Source organism: Manis javanica, chromosome 4 (assembly GCF_040802235.1).
Source record: "Manis javanica isolate MJ-LG chromosome 4, MJ_LKY, whole genome shotgun sequence".
NCBI classification, from domain to species: Eukaryota; Metazoa; Chordata; class Mammalia; order Pholidota; family Manidae; genus Manis; species Manis javanica.
Genome location: NC_133159.1, coordinates 80,527,605 through 80,542,402, shown reverse-complemented (window position 1 = coordinate 80,542,402; position 14,798 = coordinate 80,527,605). Strand labels below are relative to the sequence as shown.

The window sequence follows — 14,798 nt, the reverse complement described above, 5'->3', positions numbered from 1 at the left end:
TGGAGGGGGGAAATGCCATCGCTGAGAGTGTAGACCCAGGAGGGAGCAGGTCACAAGTCCCCAGCATTCCCAGTTGGGATTCAGGTATTTTTACATGAAACAATACTGTGGATGATATACAATTGGTAACATGATTCTGATACATTATGGATAATAATAGTAACAACTAACATTTGTTAAGCCTTAGCTCATGCAGTGGCTCAGAGGATCCTTAAAACCACCTTGTAAGGTGGATACAATAACCAGTTTAAAAAGATGAAAACTCAGTCATAGACACTGAGAAGTAACTGATGGTTACCAAGGGGGAGGGGTTTGCATGGGTAGGTGAAATAGGTGAAGGGGATAAAGAAGCACAAAACCTCAATTACAATACAAATTAGTCAGTGATGAAAGTGCAGCATAGACAATATAATTAATAGTTCTGTAACATCTTTCTATGTTGACAGATAATAACTACATTAGTTGGGGTGAGCATTTAATAAAGTAGATAACTATCAGATCACTATGTTGTATACTCGAAACCAATATAATATTGTGTGTCAACAATACTTCAATGAAAAAACGATTAAAAAAAGATGAAAACTTGGCTCAGAGAGGTTAAGTACTCTGCCCAAAGTCACACAGCTAAAAAGCAGCAGAGGCTGAATTTGAACTTAGGACTAATGGATTCTAAAACCTGTGTCCTTATTGCCACACATGCCTCCCTTTTTATAAGATGGGCTGATAGAGTTTTGATTGGGAAAAGTTTCAGGCTCAAAACAACCAGTTTATACACAGTTTTGAACTACAGCTGCTCTATGGGTTGGGGGGCTTACTTACACTTACTTTTTTAGGGTCATGTCCTGCCCTGAAAGAGGCGCCCCTTCTACGGGAGAGTTCTTCTTGCCACACACGTTGCCAAAGCTGTCATAGCCGAAGAGGAGTCTCCCCGCAGCTCCCGCTGCCACCGAGTAGCCCATGATGAACACCTGCCCAAATACAGGAGGCACGTGAGAACCTCATCCCAGTCTTACACATCCCAGAAGGCGGTGGTACAAAATGCAGCCATGTGAAACAAATGTCCCAGATTCCTCTCCCTTTTCTTATCTCTTTGTGCGTCTCACCCTCTTCCCCGAGAGTCTGCCACTTTTTCTTCTTGGCCTAACTTCACCAGGACAATTCCATTTCTTCCCCTTGAGGTTCTTGTTCTATCTGAGGGCACCAGGGTTGTACTACTTCTTTCTCTGCATCCCTACCCACCCATCCATTCCTTCCTTCCTTTGTCCCTTCCTTGATTTTCCCCTGAGTTTCTTCCCTTCTTCCTGCCTAACCTCCCTCCTTCCTCCTCCTTCTCTCCCCCTTTTTATTTTTGTCTTATATTTTTGGGTCTTTGACCCTCAGGGGTAGAGGCAACACAATGAATATGTACCAAAATACTGCTCATAGCAAGTGAGAAAATGATCTTTTGGAGTAAGTACTTAAAATACACAAAATAGAGAATTGGAATTCTGCTGCACAAGAACATCTTGTGAAATATCACTTCAATCCAATCTCATAATGAATGTGGAGTATCTGAAATTTCAACTCAAATGACTGTTCCCTTAATAAGCACTGATGGGCCCTGTAAGACTATGTAACTTCCCATAACACAAGCTTAGCATTTCCCAGTATATAGTGCATAGATGCCATTAATTGGTACTGACATGAAGATCCAGAAGAGGGGATATAGTATACCACTCAATAATCTACAGCATTGATACCATATGTTCCAAAGGTGCATTGCCCCCAAGTCAAATATGTTTCAGATATTCTGCATTTATTACTAATTTGGAAATCAAAATAGCAGCCTTCAAGTGCCCAGTGTTTGCCAGAGACTCTGTTACCAGGGGACATAATGAGCAAAACTGAGTCCCTGCCTTCAAGGAACTCAACCTAGAAGACAAGCAGGGCTTGGGGCTTATAAACTGCCAAGCCCCTGGGGAAGAAGGATCCCCACCCTTCCCACCCTTCCCACCCTTCCTTAGTCCCACGGGCAGCTCCCAGGAGGAGTGGGTCACCTTTGTTGGTGGATGGATCCCTCACCCTTGGCTTACAGGCTGTGGATATGGCCGTGTGCCCATGCGGCTGGCCTAGGAGGCTTGCTTGGCCCCAGGCTCTGCTCTCCTGCCCTTCCATCTTGGAGTGTGGTAAGAGCCTGACTGGGTTTGGATTTAGAGGAAAAGGGTTCTGTACCTCTGTCCAGCTCACCACAGACCTAATAATGAAGTGGTATTTTCCATGTATCAGCATTTTTCATGTTAATGTCTCCCTGGGGAAGCTTGTGGGGAGGAGTGGAAAGTTTTTTGTTAAGGGCAGGAGGGATCTGGGTAATTCTGAGTTCCCTACTACTACTTTGACCATCAAAACTTTGTTATAATTTCAAAGATGCAACTGCAATTCTCCGTAAATAATATATTAGGTATGTACACCAGGTGCGATGGACTATAAAGGAGGTCACCATCACCTGTATAGGGGGAGATCCAGAAAATGGAGTCTTGAAAGATGAGTAGGAAAAGACAAGTTAGGGAGTACAGTGGAGAGATAAGTAGAGGCAGAGACAAAGTATGAGACAGTCTGTTGTATATGTCTTGTGCAAATATAAACAAAAAAAGGCTGACACTATCTACTTGTAACAGACTGTCCCTGCTTGTAATTGTGGCCCCCATACTCCAAATCTCCTTTGTCCAGCCCTAACTTGGGGCAGCACCATCAATAATCCTGTCTATCATATGCCTCATCATAGGTCAGGATGTCAGAAGACCAAGAAGCCACACAGCAGAGGCAGAAAAAACACTCCTTGCTCTGTTTTTAATTATCTGTGGTTAAAAAATGTTGCAGAAGATACTAAAAGCTAGTCAGCTGAGGAAGGATTCTCATTGTTCAAGTTTAATGTCATCAAGAGAAGCATGCATATTGAAGCCTTCAGATTTATTTTGCAAATATCATGTAATTTTAAAGCAATATCCACCTCTGTGCCATATATCACATGGTTCATACTTCTTCAGGTTGTGATGAGCCATCTACAAACCCTTCTCCTGACAGCTATAGGGCCGAGAGCTTGGTGGTAATGTACTAGGTTTGAACCCTGGAGGGGAAAGAGAAGATCACTAAATAACATTAACAGCCCAAGGTCAAAGCTACTAGGCCAGGCAGGCCAGCGGCTCCCTGTGTTTACACCACAGCAGACCCAGAAACACCAGCCATCTGCGGGGATGTCCAGGAGGAGGTGTGGTAGGAGCGGCTGCTCTCAGCCCCTAGAGCAGGACTCTGAGGGCCCTGATAGAGGAAGGGGAGCATTCAGTTCCACCTTTAAGGCCTAACCTTCCATGTGCCCGCCACCATGTCCATCTGTGTGAAACCAGTAGATAAAGTCAACAAGTGAATAAATACCTTTCTAAAGAAAGAGAAACAAACATGTTATTTTAAGGTTTATTCAAACGTAAGTCTTTCAACAAAGGTAATTAATGTCTGGCAGCTATTACCAGGCTTTATAAGTTAATCATTTACCATGCAGCAAATAGCATGCCTCCATCTGGAATGGATGATTGCATTAACATGGTCTCAAACAAGTTTCCAAGCATCCAGATTCAGTTTCCAAGAGACTGGACTAAAATGGCGTAGCCTGATGATGACAGTATGTCTACCGGCAATCAGACCTACTCAGAAACGGGAGTGGGGAAAAATCATTACCTATCTAACTAGAGGCTTTGTATCAAAAGCCTGTTTTTCTGTTAGCTGCTACAAAGTACCAAGAGTGTTACACTCAGCTGAAGTAAGAGTAATTTATTTATAGGCTCACCTTGGATTTTCCTGTGTCAGATGAACAGGAAATACTTGAATATTTTATTTTGGGAGCTGAGATAGTAAACATCATACACAGGGTGAGCTCAGATCACAAAAGACTACACACCTGGGTCTATTAAATAACAAGCTCATTGCAAAGGAGATTCTCATTTCCCAATGGAATCTTCCATCAGAAGGCGGCCCTACAGCCCTAAGACAGCTTCTCCAATTAAGCAAGTCTAAAGGTTAAACCTGACAAGAATTCCTGAGGACCCATGTTTATTCTGAGGTAATGGCAGATATGGCTCATGGCAGCACAACTTTAACCCAGGACCACCCTGAGTCCTCGGCTTCCCCAGGGCAGGACTAGGAATTCGATTTACATTTGGGGCACGGTTATTTCGGGATACACACTATGGTATCTTCCGTGCCAGGCGTGGACACTTACCCAACCAGTCCAAAAGAGAAAGTACACAAATAACCAGGTCGGATCTGTGCATTTCCTATAAATTTGAGGTCTCCACTCTCTCTGCCTGGCGGTTCTCTCTCCAGAAACCTTCCAGAAAGAGAAGGGAGAGAGTTGAAAAGAAGATAAACAAGCATACGGGTCCCAGTCTGGAAACCGAACCCAAACTTACTCGACTGGTCAAGGTAACTTTTGCTGTTTTTAACGTGGCCGCCAGAAGCTTTCAGGAAGCCTTTGAAACACCTGCTCTGTGCAGAGCAGACGTGAAGTCGCCGCTCGCCAAGTCCTTACCTGGGGTGCACCTGGACGCGGCCCCAAGTTTGCGTCCCGCGGCCGGCCACGGTCCGGCAGGCAGCCTAGCGGGGTCCGAGGGCCTCCCCGCCAGGTGTTCCCAGGAAACCTCGGCGCCGGGGCGCGGGCTTTATACGCGAGGACCGGGGGAGGCGGCAGCGTCCCGGCGCACCGACTGGAGGAGGGGGCCCCCCCGGGGCCAGGTGCGGGCACTCACCGGGTACTCGGCGCCGAAGCACTGCATCCTGAGCTCCGCGGCCGGCGGCGACTCCCAGCCGACGCAGCGCCCGCGGCGGACAGCCTGGGGCCCGGCGGCCAGGCAGGGTGCAGGGGCGCAGCACCGCCCCGCGGCCGCCCCCGAGCGCCCCCAGCCGCGCCCTCCGCTCCCGCCCGAGGGCCCGGGTCCTGGCGAGCACGTGACCCGCCCAGGTCGTCCAGCCTTCGGCGAGAGGCCTGCCTAGTTCGGGGGAAGGGCCGCGGACGCTTACTCAGCAGCGCGGTGGCGGCTGCCGGGATGCCCACCTAAGCCGATTGAAGCGCGGAGGTCCCCGCCCCGCCCAGCCACGACCCTGGGCAGGTCTCGTCGGCGCCTAATTAGCTGGTCCTGCACTGCAGCGAGCAGGAAGAAGAAAGCCTCAGCAAATCCTTCCCGGAGTGGGGAACAGTGTAGTGCTGTAGGAAACATAACGAGCAGCTAGGTAGTCCCTACCCTGTGCAGGATTTTATTCTGCTTCACAAACATTATTAAATAATCAATAAAGCAGAAAATGTTATCCCAGCTGTGCAGATGAGGGAAACTGAGGCACAGGAGACCAATGGTGTAACTTGCTTGAGGAGACACGGACACGGCTAGGAAGGTGTAGAACTCGGAGCTGAACGCAGACCTCAAGGAGGTGCTGCTCTCTCCAGGTTTCTTTGCAAAGGTTAGAGTGTCTCCCATCCAGCTGCCATTTCCACCAGATGGTGGGCCTGGTGGCTGCTGACTCAGTCCCACAGAATCTGTCCTGGAAAAACTAAAGCAGTCGGAAGAACCGCGGGTTCCAGGAAGTTATATAATAAAAAACCCCCAAGGAGTCAGAAGATCGCCTTCATCTGTGAGTGTGTAGGATGCAGATGGCGAGGGGACGGCCTGAGAAGTTAGTGGGATGAAAGAATTATAGATGCTTTTCTCACCTTTCTTCCACACTGCCTTGGGCCCATCATTGCCTGGTTTTTCACAACTGAAATAGTAGCAGCTGCAGAAGCCCCTGGTGGGGGTGTCCTCCAGGTAATAGTAGATCTGCACAAAAGGGCCTTGAGGGTAAGGAATTAGAAACTGCAGACTGACTTCCCTCACCTCCCGTTCACTGTCTATTTCTGTACATCCACATGCCCCGCACTCCTAAGTTACTCTTTCCTTTCAATATTGTTTCTCCCAAAGGGTAGGAAACTAGCTGGAGAAGTGATTTGGTATAGTGTCAGAAAACGGGAGTGACTAGACAGTGGTTCTCTGGTGTCAGAAACTTCAGTTTCGCACTTACCTCTCTCCCACCCCAAACTCACTAAGCCTTCCTGGATTCATAGTTATCAGAGTAGCTGAAACTCTAGGGGAACATGAGTTCACAGGCCAAAAAACTAGATCTCTGAGGAGTACAACTACTATAAAAACAGCACAAATGAACAACATATACCATCTAAAACTGAATTATTAGAGCTAATAGATCAAGATTTTTAAGTAAGCATAAATATATTTAAGAAGGTAAGAAATGGCAATAGTAGTATGAATCAGGGAAAAAATGAATAGAATTATTAAGGCTGATAAATGAATAGATGGAATGCATATTCATTGATGCTATTTATTAATAATGTGGGATGAATAGAACAGATCCCACTGAAGAGGAATTAGTGATTGGAAGATCAGTTTTAGCAACTCTCCAGAGACAGCAGGAAAAACAGCTTATTTTAAACTTTCCTAATTAATATGAAGCTAGAACTGAAATGGAAAGGGAGTGATATAAAAATGTAGAGGAGGAACTATTTGAAGACATAATGGAGGTAAATTCCAAGGTTGAAAGAAAGAAGTAAATGTCAGATTGAAAGGGCAAGTATCAAGTCAAGTATGTATATTTCAAATATTTTTATTTTTCGTTTTAGGAGTTTCCTAAAAATCCATTGATTGATGCAATGGACCAACTACCCAACTAGTTGTCATCAGAATAACAGTTCCTTCTCAGATCCTCAGATCAGTCAACTGGATTATCACATGGTTATGCCCTTCAAGGCTCACTTCAACCCTCTTTTGCTGTGTCTACAATCCTTAATGATCATACGACAGACTTGCCCAATCTAATCAGTTTCCCTGCATTGAAAGGCCCATTTTATAATGAGACCCTAAAAAAAAATTCTATAAATATCTTATCCCTGAAACACATCAAGTATATCTATATTCATAATATAGATATTATAGAAATATTTACAATAATACTAAATAAAAATAAGGTGTCACTGATTGTCATTAGAAGATTCTATGGTGTAAACTCATTATTTTGAAGCTGGTAAATGGATAATCAAACACATCTCTTGCCTTTCCTACATGGACCATACTTCAGGATAATCAAATAACTGATGAAGGTTTCTCTTTATAGATATATTTTGTATTATTAAGTGCAAAAAGAACTTAAAATATCACAGTTTTCCAAACATCATAAAAAAAGGACAGACATTAGCTTTTTCCCATGAAGGACATATTGCCAGCTGTGAAGAAGTCATTCCAGAAAATTCCACATGAATATGACTACCAATTTATAAGTATAGGGAATAGAGGAACAAGTCAAATGACACCAAAGGGATGTCATCAGCAAAACAAAGAATGGGGAAGTCTTCAGACTCATGTCCTAGTTTTAACATGAGTAGCACAACGACAGTAGCAAAAATATGAGAGGAAGAAGGGGGAGGAGAAGGGGGAAAGTGTGGAAGGGGGGAGACAGCAGGGGGAAATCTATAATTTAAAAGAGAATTGAGAGATATTTTAACTAATGCCAATGTATGGACATTATTTAGGTCCAGATTAAACCAACTTGAAAGATAAAAGGAAAGAAGAACATTCATAGGACCATCTAGGAAATGTGAATCTTGATTGGATATTTGATAATTTTAAGTAATTTATATGAAGGAATTTGTGGATCTAATGTCATTGGGGTTAAGTTTTAAAAAAGGAGAGTACTTATCTTTTAGATTTATGTACTGAAATGTTTACAAAATAATATGCTGTCTGAGATTTCCTTTAAAAGATCTATGTCAAAGGGCAATAGGTGAAGGTGTGGGGGGGAAAATGGTTGACCTTATCAATTGATAATTGCTGAAGTTGGAGGAAGCATACAGGGGCTTCATTATTTTTTCTACTTAGTATGTTTGAAACTTTACACACACTCAAACACACAGAGAGAATAACAATGCATGCCACCTCCTGAGCCTTCACTTAGGTGGCCTCTAATACCTACTGTGTGCATCTGCCTGTTATTGAACATCCTTGCCCTCTCTTCTATTCTATTCCCCACCCCCTCACCCTGAGTGCTCAGCTTGACCCCATCCATTCCTTAGGAGACATCACCCTCTGCAGGGCCTTAGGATGGTTGTTTCTCTAGACCTACTGGTTTAGCGAAGGCACCACCCTCTCAGGGTTTCCCTACCCTTCAGTCTCCTCTCCAACCACAGCCGGATCTTGGAACTTCCGTAGCACATTGGCCATAACATTTTCTCCTCTCTACATGAATCTCTTCATTTCCTCCTTTCACACTGCCTCTTCTGCCCATCTATCCCTAAGTTTCTCACAGTTCTCACACCTGTCTTTTCTGTTATTTTAATATATGTCTCTTCCATAGGCTTTGGCACCTTCCTTAACTTCTGGTTTCTCTGTACAGATGCTGGACTCCTGCTTCTGTCCCAATCCAGCCAGACATACAGTCAGAACCACTCAAGTTGCCTGCTTTGCTTTCAAGTGTCTGACCATTCATTATGCCTTTGGGTCAGGTCTCTCAGGTGCAGACTAACACTTGTGTTAAGCTTCAGCCTGTGTGTCTTATTGATACTGCATTTTGGGGCCAGCACCTGGGAAATATCAGACCTCTCACCCTTTATCCCACTTTTCTCAAGCTTCTTTCCCCTCCTCACCAGCTCCTGTGCCTGTGTTCCCAGCATTCTTTGAACTATAGCCTGGCACCATATCGTTAAAATACTGTGATGTTGGACTGTGATAAACCAAATTGTCTTCTGTGAATAAGGATTCACCAAAGAAAGTTGATTTTTAGAGGCTCCAGAGGGAGCAGGACTCAGGCCTAAGGGCCCAGATCTTCCAATATCTTGCTTTTCCTGTGAACCATGAAGACTCATTCCTCAGACTAGAAGCCAGAAATGAGATGGACTTTGGCCCAGATGAATTTTGGTCTTTGCAGTTGGTCCAGGAATGGCCCAAGATGCACTGGGCAGTGAAGAGGCTGTGAGGGGCCATTTGGATATGAGACAGGGAAAGGTGTGCGGGCGAGGGAACCAAGCAAGGAGTGTGTACAGAGGAACCCCACACCTTTGGAGCTAGATTGAAGTAATTTCAGCATGAGAAAGTTGAAGGCTCAGACAAGTCTTTTGTCCTTGAAATCTTTGGGGCAGAAATCTGGTTTTTGGAACCTTGATCATATTTAGCCTTATCTCCATCCAACAAGGACTCCTGAGCATTTGCTTTGTGCCAGGACTTGGGCCAGTTCAAGGGGCAAAAACCACTGAGCAGGAATATGTGCTCTTTCATGGAGATCATACCCTCTTGGGGGTTGGTGATGAGACGTGTGATGAGGTTCTTTTCCCACTGTGATGGTTTCTAGAAGCCTTCTGGGAAAGGTGCCTGAGTTCAGTGGTGAAGGGTGAATAAGAGATGATGATGCACAGAGAGGTGGGGAGGGCATTCTAAGTGAAGCAGTAGCACAGACAAGGACCTGGATGTGCAGACCTGCGCAGGCCGCCCCAGGCAATGTGGTGTTGCGGAGGGTGAACACGAGCAAGGGAAGGAGAGAGGGTGTGATGAATCTGAGGGCAGAGAGCTCCCAGCCACTTAGGGCCCAGTGCGCCACACCTAGGAGCAGCTTGTCTTTCTGTGGTTATGCTGTTCCTCGTTGCCCTTACTCTGTGGAACAGCTTTTGGAAAATGCAACTCTGCAAAATGCTTGGAGGACTGGAAGGAGATGGACGTGTGTTCTCCTTGAACCTCAGAAGAACTGGGAGCAAGAGTGACAATTTTTGCGGGAGAATAAACTTGGTGGGGCAGCAAGAGTCAAGTGAGAAAATACTTGTGGGGAACTGAGACACAGGGACGGTACAACTGCCAGACTCCTTTCTTAAGTGGGATCCTTAGAGCACAACTCTCCTGAAGCCCTGAGGACTTTCAGTTTGGTAATATTACAAAAGTTTATATATATTATGTTATTTATGCTAATATATTCTTTTGTACATATCAAATATTGCATAATAAAATTGTATGTAACACATATATGTTATATATGTAATATATGAGTTATAAGGCATAATAGCCTGAACACTCCTGAACCCGCCACCCAATTTTAGAGCTAGAACCTTATTGCAGGGTTCTTCCTTGGGTACCACCTCTGTCAAACCTTCAATCTCAGAGGTAACCATTGTCTGAAGTTTGTATTAATTGATCCATACTTGCTTGAACATATGTATCTCACATTATCTTAATCCTTAAATAATATGACTTAGTTTGCTTTTTAAAGGGATGTTATAAAATATAGTGGTATTTGGAATAGAGTGGTCTGGAACTTTTTCCACTCAACATTGCTTTTTCATGCTTGGTTTTAAAACCAAGGCTGGTCCTTCATAGACTTAACTAAACAATTTAACCACAGACTTCCCAACTATAACATGGAAGAGCAGAACAATGCTACCTTCAGTTACTTTGAGAAGAAAGCCTTTTAGCCCACACTGAAGCCACTTAACATGCAAATGGCTTCGGGAGAGGACAATCAAGTAATACCTCCATACTATGATATGAATAACTAATGTCAGATTCTTTTCTTATCAAAGGTCTTGATAACGGGCGTAAGAGATCTCAACCTCAAGGTCACCAGGGCTTCTGAAAACTGAGAGGTGGCAGGAAAGGGCAGGACAGGAGCCCAGAAGTCAAACTTCAACCTTCTCATGGCCAGTGCTTTTTACTCACAATTCAATACATTTTGTGGCTGTAAGTGCTCATCTGTTTAACCCGAAATGTAGGACTACATTTGCATTTTGACATCAATAACTGATACAATAAAATACCACCTATTTTTGTTTCTTGCCAAGTGTATGATAAAAATAACAAAAATTTAAATAGGTACTAGTATAAACTTCCAGATGGCCAATTGAATTCTTTTCTCTAAAATTTTGTAGTATTTGATTACTTGTGGCTTTTTCTTTCTTCTTATTCAAGATAACCTGTCCATTTGGATTAAACAGTGTTGTACAATCAGAAAAATAACCACCAACATAAATGTGCTCTGATTTTCAAATTCTTCCATGCAAATCTTTTGAGGGGGAAGTTTGCCTAGTTCTCCTGAATTTTATCAACCCAACAATCTTATATTTTTCTGTTCTGAGTTTGGGGAAAGAGGGAAAGAAGAGAGAAATAAGGAAGGAGACATGGTGGTGTGAATGGATAAAGAATAAAGAATCAAGAATATGGAAACCTACTTACCAGCAGTAGGCTATCCTGAACATCTTTGTAAACTGAGGGTGGAAACCCAGGTTCTTCATCTTCTTCCAGCTCTGCAATGATTTAAAATTACATGGCATAGGTATGGAAACTAAAAACACAAAATAAGTAGAAGGAAGCAAACGGCAAGAGATGAACAGAAAGACATGAAATAGTAATGAAAACATAATAGAGAGGAGAATTAAAGATGGCAGCATGAGAAATGAGACAGAAACCTCCTCCCAAAACCACATATAACATGAAAACATAACAAATACATCTAATCCTGAAAGAGCAACAGGAAAGAAGGCTGTGGCAGACTGCCTACACCTGGGGAAAACAGCAGACCTCAAGGAAGAGGGTAAAGTACCAAAGCCATGATCTGAAGGAAATCAAGCCCTTCCCCCACCCCAGTTTACAGGAGGGAGTGGGGAGGGGGTGGAGGCCTAGGACTGCTGAACACCCAGCCCTGGAGATCTGCTCTGGGAGCACGAATCTGCATTATATGGTGTTATGGAGATTAGTGGAGTTGGAAAGCTAAAACAGGTGGAATTCTTGGGAAGAATGAGATTTCAGCTGCTTGTGGAAAACATGTATCCACATCCAGCTGCTCTGGGACAAGAGAGAGGTGGGCAGTCTGAGAGATTTCCTAACAGTGAGAGGGCTGCTAAAGAGGCAATGATTGCACAGAGCTTGCTTCTCAGGAGAAAGGCCAGATGGAAAAAAATTGTCTGGGTGCACTTGGCCCAGCAGGTTGGGAACTTTCAGGAGCTTCAGGTGCTCCATCCCCCTGGCTGGCTATGCAGCTATGAAGCCCACCACCATGATACACAGCCTGCTGAGCCTTCCCCCTGGCTGGCATCAGCTCACAAACTGGCTGCCCCCCACCCATTGCAACAGGCCAGCCAGAGGGCGGCCCTGCCTACAGCAGCTACAAGTGCAAAGCATAGAGGCTGCTCCCTGCACACTTGGCCAACTGGCACTGCAGGCACTGCAGCTGGGAAGCAGGAAAGAGCTCTTTCCTCCTAATACGCACCAGCGCTGCTCACCTGTGACTCCCACCTCAGCTCCATGGACTGAGCAGCTCCAGAGAGTAGACCTTCTGGGCACTAGAGGATGCCTACAAATATGAAACGTCAAAGGAACCTGATTCCATTCAAAATCCCACAAATACCAGAAAGAGGTCCAAGTGAAACTGAACTCATCAATCTTCCTGAAAGAGATTTCAAAATAAAAACCATAAACATGCTCTTGGGGCTACAGAAAAATACTCAAGAACTCAGGGAGGAATTTAAGAATGAGATACAAACACTGAAGGATGAAGTATCTGAAATGAAACATAAAATGGAGGGATTTAAAAATAGATTAGAAGAAGTAGAGGAGATGGTAAATGAAATAGAAATTAGAGAACAGGAATACAAAGAAGTTAAGGCACAGAGAAAAAAGGATCTCTAAGAATGATAGAATATTGAGAAAACTGTGTGACCAATCCAAACAGAACACTATTTGCATTACAGGATTACAAGATGAAGAAGACAGAGAAAAAGAGATAAAACAGGAGGTAATTGCTGAAAACTTCCCCAATCTGGGGAAGGAGATAGTCTCTCAGGCAGTGGAGGTACACAGATCTCCCAACACAGGGGACCCAAGGAAGACACCACCAAGACATATGATAATTAAAATGGCAAAGATCAGAATGTTAAAAGGACAAAGGACAAAGGCAAAGGATGGAGTATTAAAAGCAGCTCGAGAGAGGAAAAAGATCGCATAAATGAAAGCCCATCAAGCTATCATCAGACTTCTCAGCAGAAACCTTACAGGCCAGAAGAGAATGGCATAATATATTTAATGCAATGAAGCAGAAGGGCCTCGAACCAAGACTAGTCTACCTGGCAAGATGATCATTTAAATTTGAAGGAGGGATTAAACAATTTTCAGATAAGCAAAAGCTGAGAGAATTTACCACCCACAAATCATCTCTAGAGTGTATTTTGGAGGAACTGCTCTAGACAGAAGTGTTCCTAAGGCTAAATAGCTGTTGTCAGAGGAAATAAGACCACACTAAAGAAAGTAGACCAATTAATTACTAAGCAGATGCAAAATCAAATCAGTTACCCCCAAAGTTAGTCAAGGGATAAACAGAGTACAGAATATGATACCTAATATATAAGGAATGGAGGAGGAAGAAAAAGGAGGAAAAAAGGAAAAAAAGAACTTTTAGATTGCGTTTGTAATAGCATACTAAGTGAGTTAAGTTAGACTGTTAGTAAGAAAGTTACCTTTGAACCTTTGGTAACCACGAATCTAAAGCCTACAATGGCAATAAGTACACACCTATTGATGTAAATGGTCTGAATGCACCAATCAAAAGACATAGAGTCACTGAATGGATAAAAAAAACAAGATCCATCTTTATGCTCCCTACAAGAGACTCCCTTCAAACCCTAACACATACACAGATTAAAAGTGAAGGGATGGAAAAAGATTTAATCCAAATAATAGGGAAAAAAAGTAGGAGTCACAGTACTTGTATCAGACAAAATAGACTTCAAAGCAGAGAAAGTAACAAGAGACAAAGAAGGACATTACATAATGATAAAGGGGTCAGTCCAACAAAAGGATGTAACCATTATAAATACCTATGTTCTCAACATAGCAGCACCTACATATGTGAAACAAGTACAATCAGAATTAAAGGAGGAAATAGAATGCAGTGCATTCATTTTAGGAGACTTCAACACACCACTCACTCCAAAGGACAGATCCACCAGACAGAAAATAAGTAAGGAGACAGAGGCACTGAACAACACATTCAAACAGATGGACCTAACAGACATTTACAGAACTTTCCACCCAAAAGCAGCAGATACACATTCTTCTCAAGTGCACATGGAACATTTTCAAGAATAGATCACATACTAGGCCACAAAAAGAGCCTCAGTGAATTAAAAAAGATTGAAATCATACAAACCAGCTTCTCAGACCACAAAGGTATGAAACTAGAAATAAATTACACAAAGGAAGCAAAAAGCCCACAAATACATGGAGGCTTAACAACATGCTCCTAAATAATCAATGGATCAATAACCAAATAAAAACAGAGATCAAGCAATATATAGAGACAAATGACAACAATGATTCAACACTGCAAAATCTGTGGGACACAGTGAAGGCCATGGTAAAAGGGAAGTATTTTGCAAAACAGGCTTTCCTCAGGAAATAATAATGATCCCATAGGACAGTCTAAACACAATGAATGAAACTAGAAAAAGAAGAACAAATGAGGCCCAGGTCAGTAGAAGGAGGGACATAATAAATATTAGAGCAGAAATAAATAAAATTGAGAAGAATAAAACAATAGAAAGAATCAATGAAAGCAGGAGCTGGTTCTTCGAGAAAATTAACAAAATAGATAAATCCCTAGCCAGACCTACCAAGAAAAAAGAGAGAGTCTACACACTTAAACAGAATCAGAAATGAGAAAGGAAAAATCACTATGGACACCACAGAAATATGAAAAATTATTAG

The 14,798-nt window shown here is 43.2% G+C and overlaps 1 protein-coding gene across 13 annotated transcripts in view; it reads right to left on the bottom strand.

Moving 5' to 3' along the window:
- SLC44A3 (solute carrier family 44 member 3) overlaps positions 1–5,112 on the bottom strand; it is a 100,387-nt gene extending 95,275 nt beyond the window's left edge. For 2 of the 13 annotated variants that reach the window (XM_036998268.2, XM_073234314.1), the window contains exons 1-3: positions 4,776–5,107; positions 4,250–4,357; positions 826–968 (exon numbers count right to left, since the gene is read on the bottom strand). In XM_036998268.2, the coding sequence (XP_036854163.2) occupies positions 826–968; positions 4,250–4,357; positions 4,776–4,802 (278 nt within the window). In that variant the 5' untranslated portion in view covers positions 4,803–5,107. Of the gene's footprint in view, positions 1–819; positions 969–2,986; positions 3,104–3,525; positions 3,675–4,249; positions 4,358–4,439; positions 4,754–4,775 lie in introns of those variants that run through there. The other 11 variants (XM_073234318.1, XM_073234315.1, XM_073234317.1 and 8 more) reach the window with 11 other exon arrangements.
- Between the last annotated feature and the right edge of the window lie 9,686 nt (positions 5,113–14,798).